The sequence below is a fragment of the Salvia splendens genome, chromosome 8 (assembly GCF_004379255.2).
Source record: "Salvia splendens isolate huo1 chromosome 8, SspV2, whole genome shotgun sequence".
In the NCBI taxonomy this organism is placed as follows: Eukaryota; Viridiplantae; Streptophyta; class Magnoliopsida; order Lamiales; family Lamiaceae; genus Salvia; species Salvia splendens.
In genome coordinates, this window is record NC_056039.1 from 12381492 (window position 1) to 12401910 (window position 20419).

Below are 20419 nucleotides of genomic sequence, written 5' to 3' on the forward strand. Positions count from 1 at the left end.
GCCAATAACTAAACAACACTGTCATTGCCACTATTCACAAATTGTTTAGAGTTTAACAATATTTTAAAACGAGGTCTTCGTGTTCCTCAATTATATATTTTAGCTCTCTAATTTTTATTTCATTGATTCAATTCAGCCCTTTCTACCTTTCATATTCTGAACATTTAGGCATCTACCGCAGTAGCTTAATAGGAGCTGAAGATGATTTTTAAAATTTTCAATAATTTTCGAAATACTCTCTCCGTCCCAGCTAAGATGACACGTTGCTTTTTTACACGTGTTTTGCAAAAAATGATAATAAATAATTAAAGTGGAGAGAGAGTAAAGTAAGGGATAGAATAATATAAAGGAGAGTCTTTTCTACATTATTCTCTTTTTTACTTTACTTTTTCACTATTTTAACTATTTATTATCAATTTTTCAAACTAAGTGCGAAAAAGAAATGTGTTCTTAGCTGAGACAGAGGAAGTAGAAAAATTAAGAAAATGGAAATTTTGGTAACGGCTTAAGCCCTAACCTCTTCTCACGTGTGTCTTCAGGAGGTGATTAAGCCTGTACCCGTGCCTGGACCCAGGAGCTGGGGGAGGTGAAAAATCCTGGACCCATTCCTGCGCGGCTGGTGGACCCCTTGGGTCCCACCTTGACAACGAAGCGCAACTTGGTAAAACGCTTCACCTCCGACTGTTAGGCCGGGGTCCGAGTCACTTAGGGGGTAGGTGGGGAACCACCGTCGATCCTCCTTTAAAAAAAAAAAAACCTCTTCTCACGTGTGTCGGCCCCTGGTAGTAATAGTAGTTTATACGGGTTGGTTTCAAAGTTTGAGGTTTCAATTGGAATAATACTAGTACATACTCCCTCCGTCCGGCAATAGGAGTCCCATTCACAAGTGGCGCAGGTTTTAAGAAAGAGTTTGAGTGTGTAATAAATGTAGTGTGATAGTGGAATGTGGGTCCCACTTAAATTGTTGGTTGAATGCAAAAATTGAGCTATATGAACAAATGTTCATAATTTTAGTGTGTTAAATCCAAATTTAATTGGATTTAAGTATTCATATTTTAAATAAAAACAAACTGGAATAAATAAAACATTAATTGCAATTTTTAATTGATGCAAAGAACCTGCCTTCCATACATTAATTACAGTACGTACAAGAGGTGACCAAAAACAATTCAAGTTTCCCTCTTTAACATTTTAGAGGGAAATTTTAACACAAATTTTCCCTCTTACGGTAGCCTCCTATAAATACATTCACAGCTGCATTTACACCTCCACCAACCTCTCAACAAAACAAAAAAACACCACTAGAGGAAAAATTACATACTCCCTCAGAAAAAGCTCATCATTGGGATGGAGGAGGGGTCAAGAACAACAATGTTTTTAAGTAGCTGTAGGAAGAACTTGGTGGTGCAGTTCCTACTGAAGCACAGCATCGATGGAGTGCTCACAAGAGGGGCAGTTATGGAGGCAGCAGAGGAGTACGGCATTAGCAGGAAGACAGTTTACAAACTCTGGAACAAAGCAAAACAACAGATGCAAAGGGGGGAACCTACAATCATGGAAGGCAAGGTTAAAGGCTATCATCATTCTGATAAATTCAGTCTAGATGAAGAAAAGGTAAGAGCTTTATCCACACTTGAAAGGTCTTCAATAAGGAAAATGGCTTACAAATTGTCTGTTAGCAAAAGCACATTAGGCCAGTGGATTAAGGAGGCCACATACAAATGCTATCAAACCTGCCTTAACTGATGCAAATAAGTTAGCTAGGTTGAAGTGGTGCCTTAGTAAACTTGAGCCACATATAAATGCAGGTAGAGTTCAGTTTGAAAGCATGTACAATGTTGTGCATATTGATGAAAAATGGTTCTATATGACCAAGACATCAGACAGGTATTACCTCCTGCCTGATGAGGTTGAGCCATATAGGGCATGCAAGTCAAAGAGGTTCATCACCAAAGTCATGTTCATGTGTGCTGTAAGTAGGCCTGTTTTTGGCTTGGATGGCCAAACCAAATTTGATGGAAAGTTGGGTATTTTCCCTTTTACTGAATTGGTTGTAGCAAAAGGAAATCCAAGAATAGGGCTAAAGGCACACTTGAGACTAAACCAATTTCTTCAGTGAACAAGAGTGTGATGAGGGACTGCATTATCAACAGGGTATGCCTTTTTCCCAACCTATCAGATCATTATTTTTACAAACATCATCATTTAGGTTTTTTTTTTAAATTTACAGATTGTACCAGCAATTAAGGCCAAGTGGCCTGAGTGGGCAAGCAAAGAGATCTATATCCAGCAAGACAATGCCACACCCCACATAAATGGTGTGGATGCTGAATTTGAGGCTGTTGCCAAATCAGATGGATTTAAAATCCATCTAATTTGTCAACCACCCAATTCGCCAGACACCAATATTTTAGACCTAGGGTTTTTCAGAGCCATTCAGACATTGCAACATGAGAAACCATGCAATAATGTTGACACATTATTGGAGAATGTGTGTAGCTCTTATGAAGAGTTGTCACCACAAACCCTAAACAAAGTATTCCTATCATTGCAGGCTTGCCTCACAGAGATCATGGTCGTGGGAATAATTACAAGGTCCCTCACATTAACAAGGCCAGGTTGGAAAGAACTGTTGGACTGCCCAATGCACTGGATGTAGATGAAGATCTTGTGAGAGATGTGTTGGAGTACTTACAGCAACCAGAGAACAATGCTGGTTGTGGATATGACATTATGGCTTTGGCTAATGCTTTTGGCTTCTAGATAGATAGTGGAATTATTTTTGTAGTAAGACCTTCATGTTTTTGGTCAGTAAGGTCTGCTCTTTTGTGTTTTGTATGTAGAACTAGTGCAAAGAACATGTACTAATGCACATATTTAGTGAAGTTTACTTACCCTCAGAAAATTATCATCATATGGGCAGTTAATAATCAGCCTCCAAACCTGTAAAGGGGTGGCTAAACTAACCAAGAAACACCATCATTTTAATCCTCACATTATCAGGTCCAATCAGACAACAATCCACAACATAGCAGCATGCATTGACCAAACAAGGAACCCCCATTTACCCTCAGCAAAATATCATCACAGGGCAGAATGCATTAACCAAACAAGGAACCCCAATTACCCTCAGCAAAATATCATCATTGGACAGTGCATAATAAGCATCCAAACCCAACATTGGGGGTGGCTAAACTAACCAATGCAGGGACAAAACCAACAACCAATACTCCTCACAAAGAATTCATCACAGAGCAGCCTCCTAACCCAACATTGGGGGTGGCTACACCGTTCATCATAGAGCCAGATATCCCCTACCCCCTCGGAATTCCATAAATGGCCAACCCTATGAACCTCCAAACCCTAACAATGTAGGGGGTGGTTCTAAGGGAAAATTGAAAGAAAGACTCACAGATTTAGAGTAGATCCTTCATGCCTGGCAAGAGTATCACCAACATTTCCTTGTACCATTCCTCCTCCTCAATCGGCCGTTTTCTCGGTCGCCTGACCAGCGGCGTTTGAGGGACAAAAGGAGTGTCCCACTGAAACTCAGTGACTGAAGTCTCAGGGAGTAGGGCTTCCTCCATCAGCGTCTCAGGGACAACAGTGGTGGTGCAATCAAACTCAGGCGAAGCAAACACCGGAGTTTCAGGGAGTAGGTCTTCGCCCATCGGAGTCTCAGAAACTACAGTTGCATACATGTAGGCGGTGTTCTCCCAAGAATATGTTGGGATTGGAGAGTAGTGGGTCGCGATTGGGGTCGGAATCGACGCCTCTGAGGGGTCGAACGCCCATTCCTGCGAAGGAGGCGAGGCGGGGCCGATTAGGGTTTGAGGAGGCGGAAATAGAAGGGGGTTAGGGGTCTGTGAGAGAGATATTGGTGATAATGGTTCGGAATCGGAGTCCATTTCACCAATCTAGTCAGTGACGATTAGATTTTCAGGAGGAGAGGTAAGGCGGCGATTAGGGTTCGACGAGGAGAGTAGATGGAGAGAGTGAGAGAGTGTTAGGGTTGAGAGAGTGAGAGGTGAGAGGATGGAGAGAGTGAGAATTAAAAAAAGGGACATGTGTTGGGGTTTGGGGATGTAAGGAGTATTAAATTGCAATTTCCAAATATGGTAAGTGAACCGGGACTCCTAATCGCGGACGTTCCGAAATGGAAAAATGGGACTCCTATTGGCGGACGGAGGGAGTATAATTTATAAAGGCATAAATCATTATTAGATCGTTTAATTGATAAAAGTGTTAAAAGTAATGGCGGATCCAGGTGGGGTCGGGCGGGGTCGACCGACCCCACTGTCGGCCAACAGAACTCCATTAGCTCCGCCCTTTGAAGTCACCGTCGACCCCAGCAGGAGCAGGAAGGAGTGTTGTCACTGTTCTTAATACTAAATGAGAGGAAGAATTTGAAAATATTGATATGCAGAGAATTAAAATAGTTACAGGCGAGAAGAGGGAAAGAAAGGAGATGAAAAGGAAAAAAGACTCATTTAAATCACTTTTATAATTTTTGATAATTACGTATTAAATTACTGAAAATTAATATAATAGTTTTAATTTTCAATTTTGATAATTCATTTAATTAACTTTTCACATTGTGATCACTAATAAATGAATATTACTAGTAACTAAAGTAATTAATGAACTGTAGTGGCTGTTAATATTAAAGTAATACCTATAAAATTTAATACTGTAACTATTTTTTTTCAAAAATAATGGATTGGTAATTATATATACATATCTATCTTAATTTAATAAAAAAGTAATAAAAATAGATAATTTCAAAATATAAAAATTGTGTTTAATAATTTCGTAAATTTTTAATAAATTATGAGACCATCAGGAGTAGTATTTTTATATAATTTTATTTAAATGTCAAATAGCATCTATTTTCGATGACGAATTATTTATCCATTTTATTACTCTTTGTCTAAAAGACTTATTATCAAATTATGGAATTTAACAATTTAAAATTTTGTCAATGAAGTAAAAAAAGGGATGCATATTGTTTAAGGCGAATTGTAATTTCTAAACTACTTATTTCGACAACGTATTCAAGCATGAAAATGTATTTACGACGACGAAGAAAGTCGAAAAATAATAATATTATTATTCACTATGTCCGACCCCACGAATTTTAATTTTTGGATCCGCCATTGGTTAAAAGTAATCCATGCAGCCAGGACCAGGACGACCATTAAGAATTAGTTTAATAAAAAAAATCAGTTTGTTTATATATTGCGGTTCAATTCAAACTACTTTTAGTTTTATTATACCCTTCTCCGTCACATAAAAATATAAATATTTAAAATGACATAAAAATTAATTTATAATTAATAAAATAAAAACGATAGAAAAAAAAGTAACTATAATATCGCTAAAGAAAATAAAGTTATCAAAAACTGAAAGAAATATTTTTATTGGATATTTTAAAATAAAAAATATCTTTATTTTTATGATAAGAAAGAAGTACTGTATCAAATTATTTTGATTAGTACATCGAACCTATAGCATGCCCAACTTAGAACCGGATACATTATTTTTGATTAGTACATCGACTACGTGGCACCATATACCGACATCATGCCAACTTTGAACCGATCAAAGGATTCACTAAATAAAGAGATTCCCATATAAATGTATTTTGACTCGATCAAGAGGTCAAGAGGTCCATACCACATTTATGATATGTATTTTGACTCGATCAAGGGATACACCCGGTCAAGAGGTCCATACCACATTTATGAATTTTCTCTCACGATCATACATAATTCTCAAATGAATATAGTTTTACTTCCATTAATAAATACGAGTGAGCAAAAAAATCGAAAACCGAATATCAGAATCGAATCAAATCAAAATTTTGAAATTCAGTTTGATTATTTGGGTTGTTCGGTTTTAAAAATATAAAATTTTCAATTTTTCGGTTCAGTTCAGCGAAAAAAAACTCAAAAAACCAAAAAAATGAATTACTTCCTCCACCCCACAATAAGAGAGACACTTCATTTAAAAATGAGTTTAGGAGAACGATATTAAATAGTTAAATTGTAAAGAGAATAAAGTAAAACACATAATATAATACATTGAACTCTTCTTTACCCTATTACTTTTTCTTACCTTTCCCTCTCTACTTTAACTATATAGACCATTCACAGTAGTACCCTTAAAACCCGCCCTATAAATTAGTCTATACCCATTTTTCCCCTGCAACGACAACATTTCATCTTCCCGCCCCATAAATTAGTCTATATCCATTTTTCCCTTGCAACGACAACATTTCATCTTCCCCCCAACACATGCAACAAGGCTCTAAATTTAGCCCTTAAATATCTGCATATCACTATTTTCACCTCTGTTTTTTTATTGAATATTTTATTGAGGAGAGAGAAGAGAGAGATTTTATTCCAAATATAGAAAGTAGACATCTTGAATGAGACAAGCTGAAAACAAAAAGTGGACATCTTAAATGGGACGGAGAGAGTACTTATTTAAAAAAAAGTCAGTAGAAAGAAAAAAAACATAGGAAAAAAAACGAAAGTCGGTACTTATTTAAATGGGAGGGAGGGAGTACTACCACTATGGCAGTATATATATTTGAAGCAAGCAAGCAAGCAATCAAGCAAATTGAATGTTTAACATAACTATGGTTTATCAAGTATCTCTCCTCTCTCTTGCTATAATCAGCCTGCCCGGGTGCCCCGACCGGTGTGGAAATTTATCGATACCATTCCCGTTCGGAGTCGGGTCGGGTTGCTCTTTAGATCCATCATTCAACATAAGTTGCGATAATCTTGCCAATCCTCCAAAAGCGCACCTCATTAGTGTTAAGAATACAGAGCTCATTGAAATTAAGGAATTTCAAGTTCGGATTAATTTAGCATACCTGGTTTGGTCTTGCTACACCCAAACTGGAATAGATGGGCTGGATGGGGGGTTTATAGTCAATTACGATATTAGTGGAGGAGGTCAATACACCTTCTCTGACGGGAACCGGGTCATCGCTATCGGCTGCGACGACTCTGTGGCGTTCAACGGAAAAGCCAGCGGCCGGAATTTCGCCGGTGGGTGCACAACTGTTTGTGACAGCAACAATGGTTCAGCTGCGATTTGCCCTGATGGTAGTGATGCCAATGAGATCGGTAGCGGCTGTTGCCAGACGCCCATTCCTAAAGGTAAATCGCCTCTCTTAGGCCATCCACAACGCTGTTCCTATACCGTTCCTATACCGTTCCTTAAACCACTATTTGAGGGCCCCACTGTACTTTTTTACTCCATTCCTTAACTAAGGAACGGAACCTGCAACCCTCCGTTCCTTAACCGTTCCTTAACCGTTCCTTAAATTACTATTCATTCAATTTCATTTTTTTTTATTTCCAACTCAATTCAATTAAAAAACACACTTTAATAAAAAACAAACACACTTGATTAAAAAACACACAACATTAAAAAAAATTACAACTACAACTTAAAAAAAATAAAAACCACACAATTAAAATCCTAAAAAAATAAAAACCACACAATTAAAATCCTAAAAAAATAAAAACACACAATAAAAAACACACTAAAAAACGTGGGAAAATTAAAAAACTACTCTGCCGGCGAACACCGCCCGAGCTCGAGCGGACACCGCCGGCCCACCTTTCCTCGTCCTTGACGAGCTGCCAAATATCAACATATTTGAACTGTACACCGGTGTCCTGGTAGAAGACGCGCAAAGCCGCCCTCAGAATGTCGGCGCCCGAAGCTCCGCTTTGGTAGTTCGCCGCTTCGGCCGTGTAGATGCTGCAAAATTTTTTGACCTGTAGGTCGACTCGGCCAAAGTGAGCACGGAGCATTGTATATTTGCGCTTCCGGGCCCCTTTCGGCTTAGTCTGGTGGTAGACATCACGGACCTTTTCCCAGAAGCACTTGGCGGCTTGTTGATTCCCGACGATGGGATCGTACGAGACGGTGAGCCAGGCGGTGTACACCGCCTTTGTTTCTTCGTTGGTGTAGGGATGCCGGCCCAGATCCTCCGGTTCCTCCTCCTCCTCCTCCTCGGGTGCCTCAGACGCAGCCCTGGAGCTTCCACCGCCTCGGCCTCCTCCCTGGGTGGGTTCAACGGGGATATCCTCCCGAATCTGGGACAAACTCTGGGAAAGCCGCGAGCCGGAGGGTCGAGCGTAGGCATCCACATCGAAAGTGGGTGGTTGGTACCCACCCGGCGTCGCCGACCCCTGGGTGCCCGGCGTCGACGACCCAGAACCACCAAGTGTGTTGTACATGGTCTCCCAATCGCCGAACGCGTTGAGATCCCACCCACCGGCGCCGCCACCACCGTAATTGCCGTCGCCGGACATTTTGTGAAGAGATTGAATATGAAAATTGGAGAGGAATTGATGTTGATGTAGGAAGAATAGATGTGTAGTTGTGTGAAATGAAGATGAAATTAGGTGTATTTATAGAATAAGAAAATAAAAAAAAAAATAAAAAAAAAATGTTAAACGGATATAAAAAACGGTCATATGACCGTTTACACATTTTTTAATTTTTTTTTTTTTTTACAAAATTCGAATTTTTTTTTAAAAAAATGATTTATTGCGTCATAATTAACGACGCCCACTCGCGGGTCGGCGAGTGGGCGTCACGCACGACGCAGGGGCGGCCACGTCTCGCAGGCAGCGGCGGCGCGCGTGGAGGAACAAGCCGTGCCGCGTCTCGCCGGCACGGCTCACGGCACGGAATGGGGACGGCCTGGGAACGGATTGGCGAGCCGCAACGCGTCGCGCCGGCGAACCGTTCCGCCGGAACGGAACCCGCGACGGTCACAGCCCGCGTTGCGGGTGCCCTTAGAACCGAGAAACAATGTCGCTATCAGGCCTCCACACAGTCCCTTAAACTACTATTTGAGGGCTCACTGTACTTTTTTACTCATCCCTTAACTAAGGGACGGAACCTGCAACGCTCCATCCCTTAAATTACTATTCATTCAATTTAATTTTTTTATTTTTTCCCCACAAATTCAATTAAAAAACACACCTCAATAAAATTAAAACAACATTACAACTTAAAATTCAAAATGGAGTGGATATAGAGAGGATTTGAGAGGAATAGATGTGTGTTTGTGTGTGAAATGAGTATGAAATCGAATATTTACAGAGTAAAGAAATAAAAAAAAATTGAAAAACGGTAAAAAAATGGTAACATTACCGTTTGAAAAATATATATTTTTTTATTAAAATTCGAATTAAAAAAAAAATTAAATTATTGCGTCATCGTGACGACGCCCACTCTCGGGCCAGCGAGTGGGCGTCACGCATGCATCGGGAGCTCGCCACGTCGCCTTGGCGCGTGGCGCGACGTCGCGTGGTCGCGGGCTACGGGACGGCATGGAGACGGGCTAGGGACGGGACGCGTCGCTGCAACGCGTCCTGCGGCGGTTCTGTCCCTCCGGAATGAAACGCGCGCCCGTCGCGGGACGCGTAGTGGATGCTCTCATACTCCCCACATCCCCCATTATGTATCATAGTTTTGCATTTTGGTCCGTCGGATGTTAATTGTCCCACTTCATTTTTAACTTTTTTTGGTAGTGGACTTTACGTTTCAGTGACTCAGTTTCACTCACTTTTTGTCCCAAGAAAGACGGCTTTTCCTTGGGCAACACAAAATTTTATGTTGTTTTACTTTGTGTGTTAGTTGGAGAGAATAGAATAAGACAAGGGGAATAAAGTAGAGATAAAAGAGTTTCTATTTTCAATAATGAAGCATCTTGTGCAGAACAGAAAAAGAATAGTGGATCTTCCTCAATGAGACAGATGGAGGGATTACATTTCTAAAAATTTGTGTCGAATAAAAGTGAGACACATAGGGAACAGAGTAGTTTATTTTACATAGAAAAAAGTGTATTAGGAGAGTTTTATTGTGCAATGATGATAAAATATAAGTGCAGGCACATCTAGAGTTACACTAACGTTAACTGATCTACACAAAACTTGGGGGCGAGACAGAAAGCTTTTCAACTGCAGCTACGCCTTTCTAGGAGAAAAGGGCGACATAGATCGACGCCTCACCCAACTGAATGATTCAAAGTCTTTACGAGGTGAGAGTAAGAATTGGTATGGGAATTTTACGCCGCTAGTGGTACTGGATTGGAGAATCGGAGGCGAGAGTTGCAGCAGCGCACAGCAGAGTCCTTCAACTTACGTGTGTGCCGAAAATAGTGAATGTGTTGATTTTGGTCCTAATGCTAATGGCTACAATTGCCGCTGCTTACAAGGATATCAAGGCAACGCTTACCTCCCCAATGGGTGTCAAGGTTGGTGCATCATTTTTATAAATGCTTCGTACAAATAATGATAAAGCTTCACGTTCTTGTGAAATAAACATGTTCCCTCTGCCTGCCATTAAGAGTCCCGTTGACTTTTCTGCACCTTCACGTTCTTGTGAAATAAACATACTCCTTCTGTCTGACATTAGGACTCCCGTTGACTATTCTGCAGAAAAGTCAACGGGACTCACGGAGGGAGTATGTGCTTGTCATTATGCTTGTGATAAAATACTTCATATGTACATGAGTACATCTATTACTCTATTTTATATGTTTGATTCTGTGGCAGATATTGATGAATGTTCAAATCAGACGCTTAATCCATGCGCTTCAAATTCAATTTGCAAAAATATTCCTGGCTCTGTTAAATGCACATGTCCAAAAGGATACTATGGTGATGGAAAGTCCAATGGTAAGGGCTGCATTCGGGTGCCACCTTCTCAAATGATCATCAAATTATTAATAGGTAAAATTTCCTTAAGTCCGTATCTTGATTTTAGTTTTAATCATATATTTTCTATATTATATGTGTAGACGAGAATGCCAGCAATGAGACGAAATAATCTCTGTCTCATTAAAACTGAAACGTTTTCCTTTTTAAGTTGTCCCATTAAAAATGATAAGTTTTCTAAATAACACCATCTCTGCATTTTTCTCTCTTCAATAACTCAAAAAGAAGAAGGCATAAAATCCCGTGCCGAAACCAAATATATCATGTACGATAAATTAAAAACATTAGAATGATATAATCAATTATAAATGTATAGATGATCAGTCTCTGTTATATTTTAAAATTGACGTGTATCCCAGGTCTGGCCTGTGGGTTGGGATTTCTGTTACTCTTGCCAATTTGTTTTTGGTTGCACAAGGAGCTGAAGAAGAGAGAGAATAGAAGGCGCAAAGAAGATCTCTTCCAAAGCCTTCTCTTACAACATCAAACCAATGAAGATACATTTGGAAGAACCAAGCTTTTTCTAGCCAAGGAGCTAGAGAAAGCTACCGATAACTTCAACGAAAATCGAATTCTCGGAAGAGGAGGGCAAGGTGTAGTCTACAAAGGAATGCTATCCAATGGTACAATTGTAGCAATCAAGAAACTGAAGGAGGTTGATGAGAATCAAGTGGAGCAATTCATAAACGAGGTTGTGATATTATCACAAATCAATCATAGGAATATCGTCAAATTGTTGGGCTGTTGCTTGGCGTTCGAGGTTCCTCTCCTCGTATACGAGTATGTGCCTAATGGGACACTTTTTGATCTCATTCATCAAACAGAACTTCCAATCTCGTGGAACATGCGCATAAAAATCGCGACAGATATAGCAGGTGCAGTGGCTTACTTACATTTTGAATCAACTGTCCCAATCTATCACAGAGACATCAAGTCCACCAACATCCTTATGGATGAAAAGTACGTTGTCAAAGTATCGGATTTTGGAACATCCAAATTTGTTGCAGTGGACCAAACTCACCTGACCACGCTGGTGAAAGGTACATTCGGATATTTAGATCCAGAGTATTTCCAGACGAGCCAATACACAGACAAGAGCGACGTTTATAGCTTTGGAGTAATTCTTGTCGAGCTTCTAACAGGACAACGGGCCATATCTTTAGATGGATCACAAGAAGATAGAAATCTAGCAACACGATTTCTTGCATGTATGGAAGCAAACAATCTTGATGCTATAATAGATAGCCAAGTTTCCAAACAAGCTAAGAAAGAAGAGGTGATTGTAGTTGCAAGGCTTGCAAAAAGGTGCTTGAACATCACAGGGAGAATGAGGCCAAACATGAAGGAAGTTGCTAGAGAATTGGAAAGCTTGTCTATGTCTCAACTGTCTGCAAATGTTACACATGAAATTGAAGAAGCAACCATGTATGAAGCAAAGTCAGTTTTGGTTCCAAATATGGATTACACTTGGACAAGTGGTGACAGTGTGGCCACATCATCAGATACACATCCTCTAATGTCTACAAAATTTTAAACTTATGTCTTTATTATTGCTCTTGTAATACCTTTAGTTACAACTATAATTTCACATATTACAAATATAATTCCACTTTTACGGGCCACCAAATTGTCTACCTCCTTAAATATCACTATTTAGTGGCGCGTCTCTCTGTTTTTTACATGCATAATAACTACCTATCTAGCTATATGTCACAATTTTATTTAGTGACACTAATAAGTGAAATAATTCTTCAAAAATTATGTCAATGAATTAGGTAGTACTACGATTCAATGATTGTTGAAGGAGTTGATCCACATACAGAAAATGATTGTTTAACTCTAAACGAAATGAAAGCATTAAAGTAAAGATTTTTGTTAGTTGAAAAGGTTTTATACCTAAGAAATGAAAGCTGTATAAAAGTTCAAATAAGATAAAATACAAATAGGACGGTAAAAAATCAAATAAGATAAGATTTCACATCAATATAAAATTTGAACTAAAATCACTACTAATAGTATAAAAAGGACAATGGAATGCGATGAATCATTCAAAATATTGCAGTCTGATATATAAACCAAAAAGGAAGTCAAGTCTCCAATATAAGTATATATATATTGATCCCAGAAGCTGGCTTTCATTCACTTCTCATCATCTTCTCTTTCCCTTTCTCTTTCAGCAAAGTAAAAGAAATGAAATAAAATAGAGATAAAGAGATTTCCATTATTAATAATGAGTCATCTTGGTTAAAATAAACCAAAAAGAAAAATGGATTATTTTCAGCGCGGCGGAGAGAGTACATTCTTTAGAACCTGTGCCGAGCCAAATGGTAATAAATTATTATAAACAAAGGGAGTATTTATTATGGATAAAAATAATTCGTTATGTATATGTTAAAATTAATATTTATTGTAAAAAATTTATACTCTAATTTCAAGTTAGTTGAGCCATATTTTATTACTAATTCCAAGTTAGTTGATGCATATTTTATCATTATTTCAAGTTAGCTAAGATATTTTCTTTACGAAAATTTTACTCTCTTATTTATTTTTTTCTATGTAATTATTAATCATCAATTTGACTAAATCAATTAATGGAAAAGAAAGAAGTATTTTGTTAAATAAGAAAAAAGTGAAAATTGTGGATACTGGTGTGGACCATTTCAAATAATAATGGGAGACCCGTGTGATTAAAATATACTCCTTATAGAAGACTGGTGCTGAAAAATTGGTGAAGGTCTATTAGAGCATCTCCAATAGGTTAGGACGTCAAATAGCCCTCAAATAGCCTTCACACTGCCATATCATCAGCACTACAATTCTCCTGCCACATCAGCTTGCCACATCAACTGGACATCAAATAGCCCTCACATAGCCTTCACACTACCTATCCACATCACTAATAACAATTATATAATTTAATTTACACTCGTATCAACATACGGAATTTAATTTACGAGACAAATACGGAAAATTCGAATAATAATATTAAAATTTAGAAAGTACATTAATTTTTTAAAAAAAGTACAATAATTAAAAAAATACATTTAAAAAATTACATAAATTTGCATAAAAACTAACGCCTTGCAATCCTCCGCGCCCACAACTCTTCAACTAAATCCTTTTGAAAATGAGGTTCAACGCGCGTATATATAGTGTTTTCGAAAAAAAAAAAAAAAAATTTAAATCCGACGCCGGTTTGGCGCCGATCCGGGACGCACAATGGCGCCCGTGAGGATCGGCGTCGGAACCGGCGTCAGCGCGGGAATCGGCATGGCGACGCCGATTTTGACGCCGATTTCACCGACGCCGGTTCCAATGGTTCGGCGTCAAACCGGCGTCGGCGAAAAATCGACGTCGCGGTGGTGACGCCGGTTATTGGAGATGCTCTTATAGTACTCATACTCCCTCCGACCCAGTTAAGATGATATATTTCTTGACCGACACAAAATTTTAGGAGTTATTGGTTAAAGTGTTTAATTGGAGAGAGAAAATATGAGCCTATTATTAAAATAGAGAGAGAAAGAAAGATAAATATTATAATAAAAGTGGGAAAAAGTGGTTAAGTATATTAATTAGAGAGAGAATGTGTCCAAAAGAGTGAATGTGTCATCGTAAGCGGGGACGAAGAGAGTAATTTATAATGGATTTGAACACTCTAGTGTCGTAAAGTGATTGTGTAGAATAAGCATGGTTAGTCAAGTATCTCTCCTCCCTCTTGCTATAATCTTGGTCCTCCTTTCACCACAACCGACACTTTCCAATTCAATCAGCCGGCCCGGGTGCCCCGATCGGTGTGGGAATTTATCGATACCATTTCCGTTCGGAGTCGGGTCGGATTGCTCTTTAGATCCATCATTCAACATAATTTGCGATAATCTCTCCAATCCTCCAAAAGCGCAGCTCATTATTGTTGAGAATGCAGAGCTCATTGAAATAAAGGAATTTCAAGTTCGGATTGTTTTGGGAAACCTGGTTTGGTCTTGCTACACCCGAGCTGGGATAGATCGGCTGGATGGCGGGTTTTATGTGAGTTACCAAATGAGTGGTCAATACACGTTCTCGGACGGGAACCGGGTCATCGCAATCGGCTGCGACGACGCTGTGGCGGTCACCGGAAAGGACAGCGGCCGGAATTTCGCTGGGGGCTGCACAACTTTTTGTCCGAGCAGCGGTGATTCAGCTCCGATTTGCCCGGATGGTAGTGATGCCAATGACCTTGGTAGCGGCTGTTGCCAGACGCCCATTCCTAGAGGTTATCCGTCCAATCGCCTCTCTTTTAATTTTCTAATCTATAACTTTGACTTGGCTTTATTTACCTTGAAAATATCTATTTATTCCATATTACTTTTACTTTTCTATTTCACCTCATACCAAATTATATATAATATTTTTATTTTAATTAAAAATTTGAGTCTTTAATTAATATATTGATTGAAGTTAGTTAAGTGTTTTCTTATTAATTGAGTTTTCATTACACTTAAAGTACTAATTTAAAGTAAATCAAAAATTTAATTATCAATTTATGACTAAAATGAAAAGTGCGAGTACCATGGGATGGATTGTGTACTCCCTTCGTCCCATTAAAGATGACCCACTTTCCTCTTTTGTTTGTCCCATCCAAGATGACCCATTTCTATAAATGGAAACACATCTATCTCTACTTTATTCCATCCCTCTTACTTTACTCTTTCCTCTCAACACACAAAATAAAATTACATAAAACTCCGTGCCGCCCAAGGAAGGGGTCATCTTCCTTGGGACGGAGGGAGTACTAGTTTTATTGTGCAATGATGATAAAAACTAGTAGTACTAGTATTATACTACCTCTGTCTTTGAAAAAATATAAACTTTTGAAAACGGTATGAGTTTTAAATCACAATTGATTAAGTAACAAAAAAATAGATAAAGAAAGAGAGAGGAAAAGAGAAATAGGTAAAGTAAGAGAGAGAAAAAGAAAAAGAGGGTATAATAAGAGCGATAATAGAAGTAGTGTTAGTGGATTATGTGATCCATGTCCTAAAATAGAGAGTTTAAAAAGTTTATATTTTGAAGGAACGACGCAAAATGAAAATAGTTTTTATTTTTAAGTAATAGCGTTTGTAACTGCAGGCACAACTAACCTTGTTGTAAACTTAAGTGATCTACACCAAAACTGGGGGCGAGACCGGAAGCTTTTCAACTGCAGCTACGCCTTTCTAGGAGAAAAGGGCATCATAGATCCGCGGCTCATACAACTAAATAATTCAACGACTTTACGAGGCGATAGTAAGAATTGGTTTGGGAATTATACGCCGTCAGTGGCACTAGATTGGAGAATCGGGGCTGAGAATTGCAGTCGTGCACAGCAGGGTCGTTCAACTTACGTGTGTTCAGATAACAGTGAATGTCTTGATTTTGATTCTAACGTTGTTGGCTACCATTGCCGCTGCATACAAGGATATCAAGGAAACCCTTACCTCCCCAATGGATGTCTAGGTTGGTGCATCATTTCAATTCATATTTACTATGCTTACTTAGTACCATTATTATACTTCGTCATATAAATACATCCTACAAATAATGAGATTGATTAAACACGAGTCTGATCCATTGCTAACTCTCTTAAATTGCTAACTCTGCTAACTCATCAACGTAATATAGTAAAAATGCTAACACAATGACATTAATATGTCAACGCATAATTTTGTTGACATTTCAATATATTGTATTGACATTATGTGTTGACATTTTAATGTTTTCGTGTTAACATTTTTAATACACTGCGTGATAAGTTAGCAACATAAATAGTTAGCAATATAACGCACCTGATTAAACATTACTGTGCTATCAAAGTATAACTAATCTTAAATGCATAACTAGAGAATATTAATTCACTATAAGAGCGATTTAATTCACTATAATTTATGATGAAGTATTTACTCCGGAAAATATTTAGTTCACTATAATAGCGCTTTAGTTCATTCCGTGTATTCAAATTCGTGTTGTGAACTAAAACGCCTTTATAGTGAACTAAATTCACGTTCTCGAGTTATGCGTTTAAGTAGTGGCTCCCTATATCACTACTATTACTATGCTTGTAACAAAGATGCATCGTATGCATATCTATTTTATATGTTTGATTCTGTGGCAGATATTGATGAATGTTCAAATCAGACGCTTAATCCATGCGCTTCAAATTCAATTTGCAATAATATTCCTGGCTCTGTTAAATGCACGTGTCCAAAAGGATATTATGGTGATGGAAAGTCCAACGGAAAGGGCTGCATTCGGGTGCCACCTTCTCAAATGATCATTAAATTATTAGTAGGTAAAATTTCATTCAGTCCCTATCTTGATTTTAGTTTTAATATCTATATTATTATGTTCAGACGAGAAAGCCAGCAATGAAACGAAATACTCCCTCTAGATATATACTCATTCTGTCCTAATAGAGTCCTATAGGAACTAAGTTTTAAAAAATATAAAGAAAATATGAGTATAATAAGTGGATGGAATGTGAGATTTACTTATTATTTACGATAAAAGTGAAATAAGACTCTTATTGTGGGACGGAGGGAGTATCACTGAAAATTTATCGCATATTTCTATTTTCGTCTATCTACAGAATGTTCCACACTTCACTTTTTAGCATTTTTGGTTGTAGCCCCACGGTCTACTAACTCATTTCACTTATATTTTATACCTACATCCGTCCCACAATTAGAGTCCACTTTTGTCATTTCAGTCCGTACCACAATAAGAGTTCCACTAACTCATTCCACTCATTCTACTCAAAATTTCATTATAAACCAATGGAGTATATAAAAGTGGAATCCATACCCCACCAACTTTTTCAAGTCACTTTCTTTTATATTTCTTAAAACCCGTGACGAGTCAAATGTGGAATTCTATTGTGGAACAGAGGTTGTATAAAATTATGATATAAAAATAGGACCCACAGTCCATTAACTCTTCAACCCACTTTTCATTTCGTTTCTTAAAATCCGTATCTTATCAAAATATGACAAAATTTAAGGGACGGAGGAGTACAATAAATTAAAAACATTGGAATGATATAATTATAGATGTATAGATGATCAGTCTCTGTTATATTTTAAAATTGACGTGTATCCCAGGTCTGGCCTGTGGGTTGGGATTTCTGTTACTCTTGCCAATTTGTTTTTGGTTGCACAAGGAGCTGAAGAAGAGAGAGAATAGAAGGCGCAAAGAAGATCTCTTCCAAAGCCTTCTCTTACAACATCAAACCAATGAAGATACATTTGGAAGAACCAAGCTTTTTCTAGCCAAGGAGCTAGAGAAAGCTACCGATAACTTCAACGAAAATCGAATTCTCGGAAGAGGAGGGCAAGGTGTAGTCTACAAAGGAATGCTATCCAATGGTACAATTGTAGCAATCAAGAAACTGAAGGAGGTTGATGAGAATCAAGTGGAGCAATTCATAAACGAGGTTGTGATATTATCACAAATCAATCATAGGAATATCGTCAAATTGTTGGGCTGTTGCTTGGCGTTCGAGGTTCCTCTCCTCGTATACGAGTATGTGCCTAATGGGACACTTTTTGATCTCATTCATCAAACAGAACTTCCAATCTCGTGGAACATGCGCATAAAAATCGCGACAGATATAGCAGGTGCAGTGGCTTACTTACATTTTGAATCAACTGTCCCAATCTATCACAGAGACATCAAGTCCACCAACATCCTTATGGATGAAAAGTACGTTGTCAAAGTATCGGATTTTGGAACATCCAAATTTGTTGCAGTGGACCAAACTCACCTGACCACGCTGGTGAAAGGTACATTCGGATATTTAGATCCAGAGTATTTCCAGACGAGCCAATACACAGACAAGAGCGACGTTTATAGCTTTGGAGTAATTCTTGTCGAGCTTCTAACAGGACAACGGGCCATATCTTTAGATGGATCACAAGAAGATAGAAATCTAGCAACACGATTTCTTGCATGTATGGAAGCAAACAATCTTGATGCTATAATAGATAGCCAAGTTTCCAAACAAGCTAAGAAAGAAGAGGTGATTGTAGTTGCAAGGCTTGCAAAAAGGTGCTTGAACATCACAGGGAGAATGAGGCCAAACATGAAGGAAGTTGCTAGAGAATTGGAAAGCTTGTCTATGTCTCAACTGTCTGCAAATGTTACACATGAAATTGAAGAAGCAACCATGTATGAAGCAAAGTCAGTTTTGGTTCCAAATATGGATTACACTTGGACAAGTGGTGACAGTGTGGCCTCATCATCAGATACACATCCTCTAATGTCTACAAAATTTTAAACTTATGTCTTTATTATTGCTCTTGTAATACCTTTAGTTACAACTATAATTTCACATATTACAAATATAATTCCACTTTTACGGGCCACCAAATTGTCTACCTCCTTAAATATCACTATTTAGTGGCGCGTTTCTCTGTTTTTGACGTGCATAATAACTACCTATCTAGCTATATGTCACAATTTTATTTAGTGACACTAATAAGTGGAATAATTCTTCAAAAATTATGTCAACGAATTAGGTAGTACTACGATTCAATGATTGTTGAAGGAGTTGATCCACATACAGAAAATGATTGTTTAACTCTAAACGAAATGAAAGCATTAAAGTAAAGATTTTTGTTAGTTGAAAAGGTTTTATACCTAAGAAATGAAAGCTGTATAAAAGTTCAAATAAGATAAACTACAAATAGGACGGTAAAAATCAAATAAGATAAGATTTCACATCAATATAAAATTTGAACTAAAATCACTACTAATAGTATAAAAAGGGCAATGGAATGCGATGAATCATTCAACATATTGCAGTCTGATATATAAACCAAAAAGGAAGTCAAGTCTCCATTATAAGTAGTATATAAATATATATAGACCTCAGAAGCAGGCTTTCATTCACTTCTCATCATCTTCTCTTTCTCCTTTCAATTTCAACAGGTCCTCCTCCAAGGCACTCTTATGGCTCGCTTTTTCAGCCATGTTGCATTACAAAAACAATCATTTCCAATATATTACACCAATTAAAGACCTAACTATAAAGAAGTTCCAAAATGAATGAATAAGGGGCTCACATATAAATGTCAGAATACAGACCGACTCTGAGGACACCGCTCATCAGAAGTGTAGCAACATAATCCCCGCCCTTGGCTTGGACGACTCCAACCTTGGCATATCGAAGCGCATTATGATGGTCGTGAGTATTATTCAGGAATAGGTAGAAGACCCAACTAGCACTTTCCATAACATTGGTGCCGGCATAGAAAGCTTCCAACACAACCTCACCCGCGTCATAAGGGTCACACTCAATGTCAAGCTTGATTTTTTCCACCTCCTTTTTGGAGGACAGATCGTAGACGAACCAACAAGTTGCGTAGTCGATAATGAATAGAATGTCGCCCCCCACATAGACGAGGTTCCTCCTACGCATTTGATATAATGGAGCAAGGAGGTTGTCTGCAAAGACATCCCATGTTTTTTCTACCATGTTGTACAAGAGGAGAGATGGTTTATTGTGTTCTTTATCTTCGCCTCCTAAGGCGCGTATGGACAGGTGGTAGAATTCTTGTTTGTCGTAAACCCAGCTGTGATAGTATATCATAACCTGTTGGTCGGTCCACTGAAAGCAAGAGGATGGAAAGGGATACCCGATGGCATCT

At 38.2% G+C, this 20419-nt stretch overlaps 4 protein-coding genes across 4 annotated transcripts; all 4 read left to right on the top strand.

Moving 5' to 3' along the window:
• The first annotated feature begins 1347 nt into the window (after positions 1-1347).
• Positions 1348-2763, top strand: LOC121745762. Its single transcript, XM_042139718.1, has 5 exons — positions 1348-1693; positions 1809-1941; positions 2058-2154; positions 2231-2495; positions 2555-2763. Exons 1-5 carry the CDS (start codon positions 1348-1350, stop codon positions 2761-2763), a joined length of 1050 nt encoding a protein of 349 aa, XP_041995652.1.
• A 3844-nt stretch (positions 2764-6607) lies between these two features.
• LOC121745206 (wall-associated receptor kinase 4-like) lies at positions 6608-7243 on the top strand (the record flags this gene model as incomplete). The annotated part of the gene is made up of 1 exon (XM_042139014.1): positions 6608-7243. A coding segment is annotated over exon 1 (615 nt), but the record flags the coding sequence as incomplete, so codon positions are not given.
• Positions 7244-9918: 2675 nt separating this feature from the next.
• LOC121745763 (wall-associated receptor kinase-like 22) lies at positions 9919-12366 on the top strand (the record flags this gene model as incomplete). Its single annotated transcript, XM_042139719.1, has 3 exons — positions 9919-10294; positions 10596-10772; positions 11117-12366. Coding segments are annotated over 3 exons (1728 nt in total), but the record flags the coding sequence as incomplete, so codon positions are not given.
• Positions 12367-14415: 2049 nt separating this feature from the next.
• Positions 14416-19122, top strand: LOC121745039 (wall-associated receptor kinase-like 1). Its single transcript, XM_042138797.1, has 4 exons — positions 14416-15009; positions 15867-16232; positions 16888-17064; positions 17873-19122. Exons 1-4 carry the CDS (start codon positions 14445-14447, stop codon positions 19045-19047), a joined length of 2283 nt encoding a protein of 760 aa, XP_041994731.1. The 5' UTR covers positions 14416-14444; the 3' UTR covers positions 19048-19122.
• The last annotated feature ends 1297 nt before the right edge of the window (positions 19123-20419 follow it).